Here is a 19215-nt window from a genome sequence, read left to right on the forward strand (position 1 = left end):
GATAGTTTCACAGCGGCTCCATCCCCAGACAAAACTGATTCTCCATTCCTCAGCAGCCATCAATTCCTTCTGAGCTACTCAAGAGCCACTTCCCCATTTCTATTGGAATGTTGACTGGCTTGGGCATCTCTTGTGAAGGCACTCATGGCTGCTATGACTTCACAAGGACACCTACCGTATCATGTTGAGAAGACACCATTTGCAGGAATCTTTCCCAACATCTGGCTTTTAAAATTTTTCCTCTACCCCCTCTCTTTCAAGTTGTTCCCTGACCCTATGAGGTAGGGAGTATGATGTAGATGTCCCATTTAGGTTTGAGAACTCCATAGTCTCTGTTCTTGGTCCACTTGTGACTTTCTGTGTCAATTGCCAATCCTCTACAAAAAGAGGCTTCTCTGATGAGGGCTGAGAGTTATATGAATTGGGTACAAAGGTAAGTATTTAGAAGGAAGTTTTATACTGTGCACATTAAACAAAATAATAGTAGTCCTCCTTTAGGAGCCTGTAGCCATAGGTTCTCTGTCGATTGTCCAATGCCAAGCATAAATTCTGCACTGTGGAGCAGGCCTTAAGACATTGGCTCACTTCTGCAATGGCCCCTTCTAGTTTCCTGGATTCTTCCAGTACTCAAGCGAAACAAAAACATATAAATATGAAGAGCTAAGGTCCACCTGTGAGAAAGAGCACTCCGTGTTAATCTCTCTGGGTCTGGGTTACCACACAATATAATTTTTTCCTGTTCCTATGTATTTAAACTTTGTAAATCAATAGAAGTATACTCTGATGTAATGTTTAAGATATGGTACAAAAAATACATAGATCAGTAACCTAATTGTCACATACGGTGTGCACAGTAGCATGTACTAAGCTTTGAGGGATAGGCAACATGGGAAGTTGCTTTATCATGGTGCCCCCCCACCGGGCAGGTGAGAAAGACAGTGTCGTAATACGGGACATCACTGTGAAACAGTAATTTTAGCTCAACTTTAGTAATGTGTGATTATTACACATGGAATTAAAAATCAATCAAAACATTGTTATGACACATGACTATATAATACACATGACTTCATTCCTCCTATATATCATTAGGTATTACACTGAGGTTTTAGAAATTGTGTATTCATAAATATGTCTACAGATTCCATGTTAAGATGTTAGGGAGGGAGATTTTGTCTGGGGGAGGGCACTGGTCTTTAACATTTCTGGAATGTCACATTAGATATCTTCTTCTCACTACCATCCTGCTGGGATATCTCCAATGAACACTTGAGGGTATGTTCTAATATCTTGTCTGAGAGTGGACAAATAGGATTGCTGTACTTATTGTATTTATTAGTCAGAATGAGAAAAAAGTGGGGTATCATCTATGGGGGAAAAAACACATGCTAAGATATTTTTGTAAGGAAATTCCAGGTTCTGGTTTATTCTAATTCTGCCTAAGAGAGATGCACCATCTACACCATTCATAGTTACCAAAAATTAAATAAAAAAAGAAATTAATAAAATACATATCATCAAGGCTAATTTAATTAACTAGTTAATAAGATAGCTTTAAACTTTAAAAATAAAAGATATCCTATACAGGGCCCAGTAAGACAAATGTACTGTTACCCTCTCATGAAAGAAACTTCTCTTTGTAATAGACAGAAAGCATTACAGAGAACCATGTCTGGTCAAAATGCAGAGAACAAAAGGTCATGGGTGCCCAAGTCTAACTGTTCCATTTGCAACACTACTACTGCACCCAAGTCTCAAGAAATACAGCAGATAAAGGATCAGAAAGACTGTAGTCATCAGAGAACCAGATAATCTGCTATGAGATTGCGTCTCCTAGAGATGGCAGGGAAGCTACATCCATGATGCCTCCCTCACCAATGCGACTGCCTAAAGATGACCGGAGAAAAACTAACACCAATAGGCATGCTAACATGGAACAGGGGAATCTGATAGGTCCCCATCTGTACACAGAAAACTGCAGGTAGTCAGGACTGCAGAGAACAGGAGAAATGCTTATCCAACACCAAGTGGTCAGCTCTAAAATCATATACATAGAAGTAATACTTAAAATAATTGAGCAGGTCGCATACACACACACACACACAAAATTAAAGAAAAGGAGACTGATTTTGAGAGGGAAAATGCAGGGTTATAGAGGATAGATTGACGAGAGGGAAGGGGTAGAGAAAAATAATGTAATTATATATTAATTTTTAAAAGTTAAAGAGAAAAAATTAATCCTTTAAAAAGTACAAAATAAGAGCTACCAGCTCTAGAATATTTATTCATAGACATCTCTATAACGCAAAATAAGAACTTTGGAACCTACTGAGACTGTTGTCGAAATGTTTGTAATCCTCTCTCATAATTATGGGAAAACTTGGGCTAAATTTATTATAGAAAGTTTTTATACATTAGAGTTCTACAAATGCAGATCTTCAAAAAATCCAATCTTTTCTTCATTTTCAGGCAGGAAGGCAATTTCTAACTTGCTATGCCAGAAAGCATGATAAAGTGATCAGGGTCTCATTTTCAATATGAATCTGGCGGGGTTGGGGGGCGGGTGGCTTCTGCTCACGGTGACAAATACAAGTCAACATGAATGGGTGCTGCTTATTTGAACACTCTGAGCTTTGTTTTTATTGGGTTATTTTTCATTTTAAAAATACACAAAAGTGCTGAAAGAAGGGGAAAAAAGATATCTGTGTGATCATTCCCTAATTTTCTAAAAATTTCTTTTATTCAAGCAAAATTTTCCCAACAAATGGTCAAGTTACCCGAGTTACATCTCCAATGTACCTCGAAGATAGAGTGGAATAGAACTGGTGGAGGGCAAATTCCCAGATGACCTACTGAATAGACTCAGATTAAGTACTGCTTTTTCTGTAAAGCAGTTGAGTTCTAGACTATTGTTTAGTCAGTGTTTCCTATAGGAGTCACACTGTTATTTAGAGTCAGTGTCCTTCCTCTTTGATTGCAGTATTTGATGGGTAATGCATGTCTGTGTCAGGGAAGCTGTTAATGATTTGGGTAAATACACTAGTTTTGTGTTGGGCATCACAACACATCCCTAAGTTCACTCCCATATGCACCTTCTCCCTACCTGTATCTCATGTGACTCAAGAGAGTATATTAAAATTAACTTGCCAATGAGAGGAATAGAATCCCTTGCCTTCAGTACAAATTAGAATAAGCTCCTTCATTACTTATCATTTTTCCTGATGGATAATTGGCGTCTTTCATGGCATCCTTCACTAATCTCCCTCTGAGCATCATCACACAAATTATCAGGGATGGTCCAAGGGGTTCCTAACTGGAAAGAACCAAGGCAACCAGGCTTTAAGAAGAGGGGCGAGCTGGCTGGTTTCTGCCTCATCAAACCTCTGGCCTTTGATTGACGTGACTCGGGAGTATCGAGGTACTCCTTTCCAGTTTCAGCACTTTGGCAGCCCTTGCAGAGAGCAGCTGCATTCTGAAGGAATCCATTGCTCCCAGCCCCCTGCTTCATGAATTATTCCCCAGCCTATCTCTGAACAATTTCATTTTGCCATCTCTCATCATCATATTTCCTTAATGGTCAGGGTTTTCCTCATTCTCAACTTTCATTTCCACTTTGAAGTGTCTCATTTGATAATTCTGAGTCCACCAACTTGATCCCACTTGTTGCTCCCAATTCCCACCCTCTCCATCCCATTCCCATCCGGTTCCCACTGCCCCATTCCACACACGCTGTCATTATTGTCCCCCCTTCCTCATGACTGTATTGGAAAATCAGAGACCCAGGGATCTTGGGCTAGCTCCATCTGCCACCCAAACACAGATAATATGCAAAGCATCCCAGTGCCTGCTTGCCTTTCAGCTGCTACCAGTTTTGCAAATGAAAGAATTCTAAACATTTGGCTTACAGTTGAAACTGCTCCAAGATCTCCCTCAGAGGGCTTTCGCTGCATCTAATTTGTGCTCTTGTGCAACTTTATAAAGAAATACAAACAAATTATAAGCTTCTTTCTTCTTTTTTAAGAACTCTGTGAAGCTTTTCTGGACAGATTATAACTGTGTTGCTCTGTTTGGGTATTTAAACAATTAGCCAAGGCTATTAGGAGGTAATTAAAGAGTTAGTCAAGGCTATTAGGAAGGGGATTAAACCATTAGCCAAGGCTCCAGGGTGTTTAAAGACTTAGCCAAGGCTGTAAACTAATTAAACAATTAGCCAAGGCTTTGTGATGTTTAAATGGTTAGACAAGGCTAGGAGTGTTTCAGCTGCTAGCCAAGGTAGAGGTTTGTTTGCCTAAAGTCACTACTTGGTGTTCTTTGAACCCAAAACACATGCATCCAGGAAGTCCATCTTGGTCTCAGATACATTCTCTGTCCTCCATTCCATGGGCTCCTGCACCTCTGGACAGGATTAATCCTGGTGATAGGCCTAGGGCAGACCTTGAACCATGCTTTAACTTCTGATAAAAAAAAAAATAGTCATTTTGGGCTGATGAGATGGCTGAATAGGTAAAGGCACTTGCCACCAAGCCTAGCAACCTGTTTATTCCCCGGAATCTGAATGGTGAAGGGAGAGAACTGACCTCTGCAATTTCCTCAAAAAAAGTGGTCTTGGGTAGGCACACAGAAAGAAAAGAAAGAAAGAAAGAAAGAAAGAAAGAAAGAAAGAAAGAAAGAAAGAAAGAAAGAAAGAAGGAGGAGGGAGGAAGGGAGGGAGAGATGGAGGGAGGGAAGAAGGGAGAAAAGAAGGAGGAAGAGAGGAAGGGGAAGGGAGGAAGGAAAAAAATAAAGAAAAAAGGGAAAAAGAAAGAAAATTTAAAATAATATTAATATTCATTTCTGGAGGGAAAGGTAAGGCATGCTTATCATCGAAATTTTTAAAATATTGCAAAAATGTGCAAAAGCAAGGGTCACCCTTTTCTAACTACTCAGAACATTGGTAATATTTTTAACATTCTTTCGTGTCTATGTATATTGCATGTATTTTTATTGCTGCATAGTGAAGTTTCGCAAACTTATCAGCTTTAACCAACATGTATTTGCCATCAAGCAGTTTTTATGGATTGAAAATCTGGCACAGGTTGGGTGGAGCATTTGCTTGGATCTCAAATGGGCACTCAGACTGTTGGCTGGGGCTGTTGTCCAGTCTGATGCTCAAGGTCCTCTCCAAGCTCATCCAGACAATGACGATGAGCATGTACCATCCATGGCCCTGAAGCATTTCTTCTGAACATGTGTATACCACAGACTTTATTCCTGCCTGATTCAGGTTTAAAAATATTTGATCACTTCTTGGACAGCTTAGGTTGTTGTAGTTTTCAGTTTTCCATTCAGGTAAATCAATCTTTCTTCCTTCCTTCCTTCCTTCCTTCCTTCCTTCCTTCCTTCCTTCCTTCCTTCCTTCCTTCCTTTCCTTCCTTCCTTCCTTCCTTCCTTCCTTCTTTCTTTCTTTCTTTCTTTCTTTCTTTCTTTCTTTCTTTTTCTTCTTCTTTCAAGACAGGATTTCTTTGTGAAACAGCCTTAGCTGTCCTGTAGACCAGGCTGGCCTTGAAAACACAGAAATCTACCTGTCTCTTGTCTCTCAAGTGCTGGGATTAAAGGTGTGTGCCACTACCACCTGGCTGAAACCATGAATCTTTTATTGTTATTACTAATATTGTTGCTACCAAACATTCATTGCCTGAAACAATGTGGTGTGACTTTCCTACATAGGCATCAAAGTATTTTAACCATGTCCCCCATTTGTTACTTGTTCCCTCTCTCCCTTTCTCTTTTCCTGCACTATGTCCCACTTTTACTTTTATGCTCTTTTTCTCCCCCATTCCCAGTAAGAGGAAAACTGGGCAATGTTTATCTCTCTTAGGCTGGCTTATTTCACTCAATGCGATCATCTCCAGTTTCCCTGCAAAGAACTTGATTTTTCTTCCTTTGTAGCTAAATTAAACTATGTTATTGGGCAGGGTGTAGCTCAGCAACAGAGTATTTACCTAGCATGTTCATGACCCCAAGTTGATCCCCAGCATGGCAAGCAACAGGTAAATAAAACGAGAAACTGTTGTGTATATACACCTTGCAGATAGCCTCACAGTTCTGATGACCAGTAAAGTGGCCCTCCATCGAAGGTTTCGCTTTCCGTGACTCTAGTTACCCTCGATCAACCACAGTCTGAAAATTAAGTGGAAAACTCCAGATATAAACAATTTAGAGTTACAAATATTTCTTCTTTGTACCTTGTAAGGTGTGTGTCTATATGTGTATCTGCACAGGGATGTGTGCACATGAGTAGAGTATCTTCAGAGTCCCGAAGACTCCGTTTGATTCCCTGGAGTTCAAGTTACAGATGGTTACAGGAGGCGTCTAATGTGTCTTCTACAAGGGCAGCAAGTCCTCTTAATGGTTGACCTATCTCTCCAGTCCCTACAATTCATAATTTTTAAATTCTGTGTCATTCAGAGAAACATGATGAAATTCCATACCACCCAGCTCCGCTCCATCCAGGATATAAATGACTACATTCATGCAAATATTGTTGGCAGTATATTCTTATATGTATCTTATTGAAATATTTCATCCTAGGTATGACAACATAGGAAAAACTACAGTCTATGTCAGGTTTGGCATTGTCTGCAGTTTTAGTTATTGCTTAGAACATATGTCTGGTGAATAAGAGGGCCATCTGCGCCCAGCTCCTCCTGGGTGTAGACCTAGTTCCAGTGGGGAGAGTGTGGGGAAGGGCAAAGCAAACAGAGCCTTAGAAGCAGATTCATGTGTGTTACTGCACCACTCAGCACAGCATCCAGGAAATGGGCCAGCCTTGATGCCCATCAGAGGATGAATGGATAAGAACAGAGGGCTACAGACACAAAGTGGAGTTTTATTCAGCCATTAAGAAAAATACAATCACGACATTTACAGGAAAGAATGGATAAAACTAGCAATTATTATATTAAGCAAAGTAACTCCAATTCAGAAATATAAATGCCACACTTTCTCTCATGTTGAGATCCTAGAGTTTAAAAAATAATCCTACATTTTAAGTCATACATATGTGGAGGGTATAGGTCATAAAACGAGAAAGGAGACTGTGAAAGGACAACGGGAATGCTGGGTAAGGAGGAAGGGGCAACTGCATGCACACCACATAGAAGCTGAGTGGGGCTCCTGGGGGGAGGAAAACAGAGAGAGGGTGAAGACGGAGGGAAGTGGGGGAGGATCAATGAAATAAATGTATGAGAATACCACAATAAAGCCCAATGCTTTAAATGCTAATTTACAAAGAACGGATTCACACCCTCTACAAATCCCTGGCAAAATTGTAAGATGGGAACAGAAAGACTTGGGAGATAACTGGACAGAGAAGGCTTAAGATGAGAAGCAGCATATTGGGAACCTGTTAACAACTGGGGAGTTAACAACTGGAGGCAATCAATTCAGGATGAACAAGTGCTTCAGATCCATGGTGCAGCAGAGTGGCTCGAGTTAGTAAAAATGCATTGTATGCCACACAATTACTGTAAGAGTGTATTTCAAATGTTGGCATCTACAACAGGAACATACATTAAAAAAAATCACACTTGGAGCTGGTAAGATGGCTCAGTACTCAAGAGACGGTGCTGTGTTCCCAGCAGCCATGTCAGGCAGCTCACAACCACCTGTAATCTCACCTCTAGGGGATCCTACACCCAATTATGAGTGTTTCAGGGATCACACTTGCATGTACAAACCCATTTATACACACACATATGCATATTCATATACATATACATGTGAATTTTTACAGGGCTGGAGCCATGTCTCAGCCATTAAGAGCACTGACTGCTTTTGCAATAGACCTGAGTTTGAACCCAGCAACTACATGTTGGCTAAAAATAGTGTCTGTAACTCTAGCTACAGGGAATATACCAGGCACACATGAGGTGCATAGACATACATGTAGACAAAACATATACACATGAAAGTAAAATAAAAATTTAAAACCTAAAAGTACAATTGAAATCACATTGAATACCACAAATGTGTATTCAATGGGTGGTATTTCTTTATTATCATTATTTGATGATTTAAAATAAATAAAAGGAAATGTTAGTAGAAATTTATCAGGCTAAAAGGAAAAGATACCATTTGGAAATATCAATCCTCAGAAATGTGTGTAAATTGCATCCAAAAAAAGTAGCTGATAACAGCCAGAAACAAGTTTTTCCCCTTTCCACTAAGTACTTCAATCAACCATCTAAATATTTTAAATAAATAAATTCCTATAACCATTGCCTCTTTCATGGGGAGATCTAGGATAGAGCAGACCAGTCTGTATGCTGGATGGAGAACTCTCTTGGTGCTTTCGCATCTGTCCAGAGCAAAGAAAACTACATTGTGAACAGAGTGTCCATGGCTGTATAGGGAGCTTCCTCTCCTACTGCTATGGCCAGCTGACTGCTAAGCCACTGGTCTGCCACACACTGCCAAAACCCAACCACAGGAATACAATTTCCAATCAGTCTAGCTAGCCTGCAAGTGCCTCCACCTGTGAGATGTTCCCTTTCCATACACAGACAGCATCTTAGCAGTTAGTGAAACTGGAAGCCAGACCTCATGGGTAAGCAATTAGGTGAAAGACTGAGAGGCAACTTTCCCCACCTCCTGGCCATTTTTAAAAAAAAAAAAAAAATATTATCTTCAAAGAAACATCTTTGCCTGAGATCTGAACTGCAGAGAGTATTTTTCTTTTCCCAGGCTAACCTTGCCAAGGAGATATACATTTAAATAAGGATAATTCGGATCCTATTCATCTAGTGGGGACAGGTAGTCATAGAAGCCGGGTACTGCCCACTCTGCCCTGGAAAAGTCTTTTTGCTGTCTTTCCTGGTCCTTACTCCTCTCTTCTGGAGCTAGACAGGCAAGGTGCCACACACCCAGTGAACTTCCTGAGATAGAGGTTGTTGTCTGATGGGATCCTACCTCCTGCTCCTGCTCCAAGACCACATACTATGGCCATTATCATATCATCACTGCCCTGGAGACCTGGTATAGTGTCCCACACTTGTCCCACAGATTGCTCCTGGCCTCTGCCTCTTGACCCCTTCTTCCCACTTCCTATCCACTGGCCCTTTCTAAACTAGAAGAAGGAAGTAGATAGGAAGTAGGAGTATATCAGTCACCCCTAATGTTAAATACTCAAAGCAGTCTTCCTTGTGTTGCGTTATATAACAGTCGCCCCAACCCCAACCTCGCGCGTCCCTTTTCTCTTCTGGAATACAGTACTGCTCTCTGCCCCTTCTTAATCAATGGGATTTCGCCTCACTCTACTACCCATGAACATTCCAGCCATCTCTTTATCAAATCCCAGTAATCACATGTATGAACAAAAATGCCTCTTGGAAGTTAACTCCTGCATTTCCCATAGACAAGCAAGCGCCTGGAGTCCGCATAGAGCTGATCACCCCCAATCCCCACCACTGCCAATATAAACTTTTGCTCTTTGCTTCTTCACTCTGTCAGAACTTAAGTCTTCCTTGGGGCTTGAGACATAGCTCAGTCGGTAGAATACTCACCTAGCATGCATGGAGCCCTGGCTTCAATCCCCAGCTGCGATGACACTGGCTTGTTGTCCCAGCCTTCCAGAGGTGGTAGTGGATCAGAAGTTCAGGGTAATTCTCAGCTATAGAGAGCTTGCCGAGGCACTGGAGTTGAGCCTTCAGATGAGGTTTCTACCTCCCGTGGTAATGATCTTTTTGTGGTAGATATACTTCATTAGAACTTTGTAGAGTACTGTAGCATTCTTGTGTGGATAGGGACTCCGCCCAATCTGAAGACCCCGTCTCACTACCCCTCTTCCACAAACACCAGTTTGCAAATTTTACTCTACTTCTCAAATTATTCCTAGCTTCTAATAAGAACAAAGCACAGACATTAATTTGTTTCAGAATGTCCACAATTTTTTCCTTACCCATACTATAGCTCAGTACTTAATAGCGTTGATTACAAAGCTCTAACATTGATGGCCTGTGTGATCTAAAGCTAGGTTCCCTTCAGCCTCCACCCTTGTAAACAGGGTGGGAAGGAGTTACAGGAAGGGGTAGTTATGGTAGAATTGACAGGGTTCAGGGTCTATCAGGTGCGTTAAGATACATAAAGATTTTTAGTATGTTGGAATGTTAGGGGTGATCATTAGTTGTCCGTAAACTCTGATAGGTTTATAGTGCCCCAGACATACTGTGGTCACTGCTTTCTGCCTTCTGGCTTGTCATCAAGGAAGGCCCTGAGACCAGCTGTCTGTCACTCAGTGATCCTAAGCCCCACCCCAGTGAATTTCTATTTCAGCACATGTCACTTTCATTAATTATGTTTAAAAACCTGAGTTCCTTCGCTTGAGCATTTACATAGCCCTATTCTAAATACTTTATTCTAAATAGTTTATTCTCTTAATTAAACTTTGCCATAAATATAAAACATGTTTTATTCAGTGGCAAATGGTATGTATGTTGTTATTCCTTGTAGATTGTGAGGTTCTTTATGAGAGATTCTACAATTTATACCCTGATCATCTTTGACTTTTCAGCACTCAGAACGGTATTCTGTGAATAGCGTGTATGTGATTAGGTTAGAATCTCTTCATCGACCCAATTAGAAATACCTAGAATTGAGAGAGAGACATGTACAAACTACCGACATTGAGGGCATTCCAGGAAGATGGATGATGGCTGGGTCTGAAACCCTCAGCGCTATAAACAGAGGCTGTAGTAGCCAGCATTAAATCCTGAGCACTGTCTGAGCATTTTCTACAGTGCTCACAGGTTAATGTGCTCTCGTTTGATTCTCCATTGTCGTATAATCCCAGGTCTTTCCAAGGACATAATAATACAATTCATGATGACATTTCATTCTGTGCTCTTGTTTCAAGGGGTCATATGCAAGGTTCTGGGCAGTTTTAAAAGGCCTTACCTCAAGGGGTGCCTGCTTTTGGTGAAGCGTAAAGAGACACTTACCCTGGTGACCTTTTCTTCTCATTGAACAGCAAATGCAAATTGCTACAGATTTAGAGAACTATAATCAGTAGCTAAGGTTACCGTTTCTTTTTTTAGTCCTCATTGTATTTTTCTGTTTTTTCCACGTTTTTATTTAGTTAATTTACATACCAACCACAGTTTCCCCTCCCTCTTCGCCTCCTGTTCCCTCCCCCAGTCTCCCTCCTACCACCACCATCCACTCCTCCTCTGTCTCCATTCAGAAGGGGAAGGGCTTTCTATAGCATATCAAGTTGAGACTAGACCAAGTTTCTCCCCCTTGTATCAAGGCTGAGCAAGGCATCCCACCAGAGGAAATATGTTCCAAAGGGCCAGATAATGCATTGAGATCAGGTCTTGGTCCCACTGCTAGGATCCCCACAAACAGACAAAGCTATACAACTGTTATTCACATGCAGAGGGCCTAGCTCAGTCCCATGCCAGCTCCATAGCTGTCAGTCTGGAGTCGATGAGCTCCCACAAGCTCAGGTCAGCTGTCTCTGAAGGTTCCCTGTCATGATCTTGACACCTATTGCTCGTATAATCCCTCTTCCCTCTCTGCAATTGGATTCATGGAGCTCGGCCCAGTGCTTGGTTATGGGTCTCTATATCTGCTTCCATCGGTTACTAGATAAAGGCTCTTTGATGACATTTAGGGTAGTCACCAATCAGATTACAAGGGAAGACCAGTTCAGGCACCCTCTTCACTACTGCTAGGAGTCTTAGCTGGGGTCATCCTTTAGGTTTCTGGGAGTTTCCCTGGCACTAGGTTCTTCCCTAACCATATAATGGACCCCTCTATCAAGATATCTCTTTCATTACTTTTCCCCTTCATTCTGTTCCCCTCAACTGGTCCATCTCAGTTCCCCTCAACTGGTCCATCTCAGTTCCTTATGTTCCCCTGCCTCCAACCCCTCCCCTTACCTCCTCACCGCCATCCCCAGTTTACTCTGGAGATCTAATCTATTTCCTCTTCCCAGGAAGATCTAAGAGTTCCTTTTATGGTCCTCCTTGTTATCTAACTTCTCTGGGGCTATGGATTGTAAACTAGGTATCCTTTGCTTTACAGCTAATATCCACTTATGAGTAAATACATACCTAGTATTTATCTCTCTGGGTCTGGGTTACCACACACAGGATGATTTTTTTTCTAGTTTTATCCTTTTGCCTGTATATTTTATGATGTCATTTTTTTTCCACTGAGTAATACTCCATTGGGTAAATATACAACATTTCTTTATCCATTCTTCTGTTGAAGGGTATCTTGATTGTTTCCAGGTTCTGGCTGTTACTAATAACTCTGCTATGAACATAGTTAAGCATGTGTCCATGTGGTATGATTGAGCATTCTTTAGGTATATGCCCAAGAGTGATATTGCTGGGCCTTGAGGTACATTGATTCTGAGAAACTGCCATACTAATTTCAAGTTTGTACTCCCATCATCAGTGAGAGAATTCCCCCCTTACTCCACAACTTCTCCAACATAGGCTGTTATTAGGGTTTTTGATCTTAGCCATTCTGACAGTAGTAAGGTGGTATCTCAGAGTCATTTTGATTTGCATTTCCCTGATAGCTAAGGATGTCGAACAATTCTTTGAGTGCATCTCAGTCATTTGAGATTCTTCTATTGTTTAAATCTTTACCCCATTTTTAATGGGATTAGTTGGTATTTTGATGTCTAGATTCTTGAGTCCCCTGTCAGATATGGGTTAGTGAAGATCTTTTGATGCAGAATGCATCAAATGGTGGGAATGCGAGTCAAATATCCCAAGGGATATTTTAATGACTCTTTCTATTTTCATAGGGGATATATGTCTATTTAAATTGTTTACCTGACCTTGATTTAATTTTGGTTTGTGTTACCCAAGTAGTCCATTTTTTTCAGATTTTCCATTTTTGTGTAGTACAGGTTTTTGAAGCATCACCTAATGATTCTCTAGATTTTCTGAGCCTGTTGCAGCTGTTAAAATTTTTCTTTATTTTGTATGTTTAGTATTTTGATTATTATGTGGCAAGGGGACTTTTGTTTTGATTCAGCCTATTTGGTGCTCTGTAAACTTCTTGTATCTTTATAGGCATGTTCTTCTTTAGATTGGGAAAGTTTTCTTTTATGATTTTGTTGAATATGTTTTCTGTGCCTTTGAATTGGAATTCTTCTCTTTCTTCTATTCCTATTATTTGTAGGTTTGGTCTTTTCATGGTGTCCCAGATTTCCTTGATGTTTTGTGTTAGGAATTTATTAGATTTAACATTTTCTTTGACAGATGAGTCTATTTCCTCTATTATTTCTTCAACAGCTGAGATTTTCTCTTCCATCTCTTGTATTCTGTTGGTGAAGCTTGCATCTGTAGTTCCTGTTTGTGCCCCAGATTTTCCATTTCCAGAATTCCCTTGGTTTACATTTTCTTTATTGTGTTTATTTTAATTTTCAAGTCTTGAACAGTTTTCTTCACCTGTTTGATTTTTGTGTCTTCTTTAAGGGATTTACTGATATTTTCCAATGCTTGTTATTCTTTTTCTTGATTTCTTTAAGGGAAATTTTCATTTCCTCCTGAAGAGCTTCTATCATCTTCATAGAGTTATTTTTAAGTTTGTTTTCTACATTGTTTATCTACATTGGAATGTTCAGGTTTTGCTATTGGGGAATCACTGCATTCTGGGGTGCCATATTGCTCTTTCAGTTGTTGAATGTATTCTTACACGGACATTTACTCATCTGGTCTTCAAACGGGTGTGGCTTGTGCCAGTGCCTTGTCTTTCAAGTTGTGAGGTTTGTGTTTGTGCCTGTATTGTCTGCTGGAATTGCAGGGGAGGGCTGGCCACAGTGAGGGTATTCAGGTGCCTGCTGGTGAGAACTGCAGCAGAGCAGCAGTGGGGTCCACCAGAGACGGGGGTAGAGCTTAACTGCCCTGCTGGTGCTGGGATAGAAACGGGAGGGGCACAGGGTATGCCCTGGGGTTTAGTGAGGATCTGGACTTTTGGGCAGTTCAGCTCGGAGGCAGGACACTCACCTGTTTTTCTAACTAGTATGGTTTGTGCCTGTGCCTATATAGTCTGCTGGGGTTACAGGGAAGGGCTGGCCATGGCAGGGGGGTTGTTCAGGTGTCTGAGTCTTGGAGAGACAGAATCCAGTGGGTGGCAGGGTGGGAAACAACCTGGAGGCAGTTGTCTCACCTGCTTGCTGACTCGTGGGGACTGCCAATGTTATCATCTCTAAGACGATGCTACAGAATATGCTTTGTATAATTCGAAGCCATGTTAAAAAAACAGAGATAAATATTTTCACTTCCTCTGGCATTTTTTTCTTGCCTTTGAACATTGTAAGCTCTGTCTCAAAGGATGGTTTAGATCAAAACTATTACATTATCTCTGGATGATCTTGAAGCCAATTTTAGCAGAGGAAAGCAATGACCAGTCATGTCAGGGACCCCAAATGATCTCAAATCAGAAGACGCAGGCAATCTCCAAAGCCCTCAGATTTAGTTTGATTTACCCTAGTGATCACAGCACAGAATGGAGGTCACTCTGAATGCTTAGATATCAGGGTATTATGGGAAGTGTAACCTCATCAGGGCTATCTTCTTAGGAACTACCACTGTTGGAATGAAGCTTGGATGACAAGGCCTGACCTTCCTGTCGGATTCGGAGGCTGGCAAGCTGTGGACAGCACACCCCAGGAAAACAGTGATGGTAAGCCTGCCTCTTCCCTATTCACTCCACTACTCACCTCGGTGTGTGGGTAGCACACTCGTTAGGAACCAACCCTAGAAATGTGCTTGCTGGGCATGCATACAGAATTCAATGCCTGTCAATCAAGTCTCAGTTCATTTCAATAGTCCGCTTTACCCTGATTGTTTTACAACTTTTGGAAAAGGAATATAACTTATATAACTCATCTAATCTTGCTTTGATAAGCAGTTTTGAAGAGACAAGGGCAAAAAAAAATCTGGGTAAGCACTTTTACTAGGCTATAAAATATAACTTCAGCCCTCCCTGATCCACAATGATGAAGTGGTAAAATGCAAGAGAAAAAAATAAAAGTTGAAAAATAATTATAAATTACTTATTAAATTGTTCTTCCAAAGGCTGATGTCTTAGTTTCTCTGGTCTCTTTCAAAACTTGAGTGGGTAGATGTGTCTCTTCTAACTTTCCAACCCTTAATTAGGAGTGGCTGTGACCAACCCCAGATTTTTATAGGATCACATGCTTTTTAATATGATGATAAACACCAAAGGACTGCAAACCCTGGCTGCATTCAGCTCTTTCTTCTGCTGTTGGTCTGAGACAGAGATGTTATATGTAAGTCTCCATAGATAGGGAAGCATTCAGTCCACAGTCACGATGAAGCTGTGCTGTGGTGCCGGATTTTATGGAGAAAGCATCATGCTATCGTTGTTCTGGACTTTACAGTATGAGGAGACTCAAAGAACTACAGCAGCTCATCTCTTATAAAATGTGGATGGGTGGCTAAACTTTCAGGGATCTTAGAAACATAAGCATTGAGCAAGCCAAGGCTAGTGAGCATGGTTAGTGTCCAAATCTACAACTCACCCTGCCAAATGTCATAAACAAACAAACAAAAAAATAAACAAAACAAAAAGAAAGCAATGAAAGAAAGATCAGTAACTACCAAGGATGTATCAGGGACAGCCCTAGTTCAGTTTCTGATGCTGTGATAAACACCACAACCAAGAGCAACTTGGGGTGGATAAGATTTATTTCAACTTGCATTCATAGTCCATCATGAAGGAAAGTCAGGGTAGGTGCTCAAGGTGGCTTGCTCAGTCTGCTTTCTTATACAACCCAGAATTGCCTGGCCAGGGGATGGTACCACCTACAGTGAACTCAGTGCTCTGACGTCAATCACTGATCAAGAAAAGGCCCCCACAGGTCCGCCTGCTAGAGGCATTTTCTCCATTGAAGTTTCCCTCCCCTAAATGACATTAGCTTGTGCCAAGTTGACAAACACTAACAAGGATAATTTGAAGGAGGGATAAGCGTGACCAGTGCACGTGTTTGTAGTCAGCAGAATAGAATTAGGAATAGTGTTGACCCAGTATTTTTTGCCTGGCCTTTACATTTGGGATTGAGCTGGCATTTCTAGCAGTACTTGTTTGATCAAGCATATTGGTCATCTGTCTTCTGTAGCCAGCGAAAACATTTAGACGAAGTCACTGGTGAAGCTGGGGAGTACTGTTGCCTGTAGCCCCCACCACACACACACACAGGGCTGTGTCAATGGGAAAGAACCAACTTATACTGCCTTCCTCCTTGTTGCATGTTCCAGGCATGTACCGCTGCGGCCCGGCCTCTGTTCAAGCTGTTAAGCATGGCCACGTCTGCTTCCAATTTGATGCCCCATTTGTTTTTGCAGAGGTAAGTGGAAAGCTGGAGGAAAGTGTCAGCTCCCACCACAGCCTCTTAACACATCAAAGAGTTAGACACCAGGTTGTTACTTGGCGAATTCCCAGGTACATGCTTCGTGTCAACCAGACATCTTTCCATCCTTGGGTTCTTAATGCCTAATGAAGTACCTACTTAACACTTTCCTGCCTTGAAGTCTTGAGATTGTTTTTCTACTGAAAGCAAGAGATTTGCAACCCTGAGTTTAGTTCTGAGTACCTAGGAACTAGAATCATAGTTCTGAAGACATTAAGTGATGAACTGGATCACTCAACTAAAACTTGGTTAGTGGCAGCAGCAACAGCCGCTGTGGTAGCAGCTAAAAAGAGAAGGTTATAAAGAGCTACTCAAAAAGAGAAATTCAGGCCACTTAATGGGTTGATGATGATGTTAAGTGAATCTAAGATTCCAGAACAACAGGGCAGGAGCTAGAAAGAGAGGAAACAGCTAATTAAATCAATGTAAGAGGCTTCAGGTAAAAGAGAAGGCTAGGAGTCTCTTGGGGGATGAAAGGCTGAAATCCCGTATTCCCTTGAGATATATTTGCATCAATCAGCCCTGGAATGGGACGGCTCCTGTATCTATCTCCTTCTGGACAATCACTCTGCCTGCTGTTTGATGCTCATAGCAGCCCTCTTAAAGTGAGTATTGCAGGCCTCCCCACTCAACAGACAAGACAACCAAGGCAAAGACAGGCAGAGTGCCTAATAGTCTTTCCCTGGTAATCTAGTTAATAAAGAGAGTGCTGGATATTGAAAGCAGGTGGGCACCTGAGTTTAGGCTGGCAGCCACTCTGGAAAGAATAAGTATTTAGTGTTAGCTCTCAACAGGGAAGGCTATGGGGAGCTCAGGGACCCACGTACTTGAGATGTGTAATCCTCAGAGGGGAATTTGTCAGGAAGTCCATTCACACAGTGGTAGTTAAATGTGACAATACAAAGAACACATATACACAACCATTGTATGAGTAATATAGTCAACGTGAGATTGCATTTGTACGTGGAGATGCATTCATTGAGAAAATCGAGTCAGGAAGTGAAAGACAGCAAAGGCCTCAATACTCTGAAGCAGGAAGAGACCTGGCAACCATGACTCCCTGTGTAAAAACAGTTGGTCCCGACCCATGATAACTTCACTCATAATCTTTTAACTTTGTAATGGTGCAAAGAAATACAAATTCAATAGGAACCACACTTTGGATTTTGGATTCAAATGTCTTGCTCAGAGACTCATGCACTGTTAGATCCTCTCAGATGATACTGGGTGGCAGCAAGCTGCAGCTCCCAGACACCCCATAACCACAGGGAAAATAGCAGACCCCCTACAGTGGGCCCTGCCACTCAGCTATGATGTCCTGTAGGGGAGGTATATGGCGTGCATTTTCAGCTCATCAGACCTTCAGTTTATAATGAGTTTAATCGAAATATAATCTCTTCAAAAGCAAAGAGCATCTTAAGGCCATAGTCCTGGGAGCAGAGCACTGCGGAGTTACAGGGGAAGGAGTAATAGTTACTGTTTATTCAGACAAAGGAGATTAGGAAGCGGTTAGGAGTTGCCCAGTGAGATGGCTCGGCGGGTAAAATCACTTGCTGCCAAGCCTGACGGCCTGAGTTCCATCTCTGGGATCCTAAAGTTGTCTTTTGATCTCAATATACATAACATGGCACACACATTAAATAAATAAATTTGAAAGAAAGGAAGAAGTTGAGGGAGAAAAAGAAATTTCAGGCAGGGGATGACCTGGGCATCCAAGGGCTGTGTGTGGACAGCTAACAGCTCTAGAGAGTCACCAGCATACTCATGATGTATCAGGGTGTCAATCAAAGGTAAAGTCTAAAGGCCTATGTGCGATCTTCACAACTTGAGAAATTAATCCTTTATCCTACATGTTAGGGAGAGTTATCAATGGCAAAGGCATCAACCAGGGCACCGACAGCCTGCTGAACGTGGGTTGGCTAGAATTGTCACTGAAGATAGGGAACCTACCTTAGAGATTATTGTCTCTCTATGAGGGAAAAGGGAAGGCTTCATGTCATTCTAAGCAAAAAGAAAAAACCTAACAAAAATATCTAGGAAAAGAATGATTTATTTGGGCTGTGGTTTGAAGGGGGATGGGCCACTGTTATGTGGAAGATATGGCAGCTGAGGCAGGAGCATGAAGCAACTGGCTACCTTATCTCAGGAAGTCTCCTGGAAGCAGGGTTAGCCTGCCCTGAGCAACTCACTTCCTCCAGCTACAGCCAGCTCTTAAAGGATCCACAAGCCTCCCCCAACCATGTCGTCAGCTGGGAACCAAGTGTTCAAACACATGATCCCGTGAGGCACGCTCACACTCAAAGCTAGACAAACGGCAGTCACCAGGAAAGGAGGAAGAGCGTTGAGAAGTACAAGGGAAATAGGTGTCAGAATTTAGACGGCAGAAGCACAGATGTGAAGTGCACAGAAGTAAAGCACTGTACCTGCCATGGCGGTTTCCAGATGCCTCGGGAGACTGGTCTCACTGTGCTAGGAGTTTTATCCATTTGATTTCACTTTGGCATTTGAAAATTCGTACAAACCTCCCCTGCTGTCATCTGACAGTTTATGACACTCCGAGAATCTCTTAATGGGAGATCATTCTGAAACCCATGAAGCTTTATTTTTCTATTTTTTTTTTATTGTACCTTATCGCTACAAAGAAGGAGAGAGGCTGGCCTCCTTACAGTAGTGAAAGGCCTAATAGCTGTTAATGCAAGCGCTTTTTGCTGTTATTAAATATAGATCAGGGTGTTGGGAATGTCATCAGGATTTGCAGATAATTGCCCTCTCTTGCTGCA

The 19215-nt window shown here is 41.6% G+C and overlaps 1 protein-coding gene across 5 annotated transcripts in view; it reads left to right on the plus strand.

Annotated features, from left to right (window-relative positions):
• F13a1 (coagulation factor XIII A chain) overlaps positions 1 to 19215 on the plus strand; it is a 406032-nt gene that overhangs the window by 344730 nt on the left and 42087 nt on the right. For all 5 annotated transcript variants that reach the window (XM_050142342.1, XM_050142345.1, XM_050142343.1 and 2 more), the window contains 2 exons: positions 14582 to 14685; positions 16284 to 16372. In XM_050142342.1, coding sequence (XP_049998299.1) covers positions 14582 to 14685; positions 16284 to 16372 — 193 coding nt within the window. The remainder of the gene's footprint in view (positions 1 to 14581; positions 14686 to 16283; positions 16373 to 19215) is intronic.

The sequence above is a fragment of the Alexandromys fortis genome, unplaced genomic scaffold, assembly GCF_014885135.2.
Source record: "Alexandromys fortis isolate MF-2015 unplaced genomic scaffold, M_Fortis_MF-2015_v1.1 scaffold_5, whole genome shotgun sequence".
NCBI lineage: Eukaryota > Metazoa > Chordata > Mammalia > Rodentia > Cricetidae > Alexandromys > Alexandromys fortis.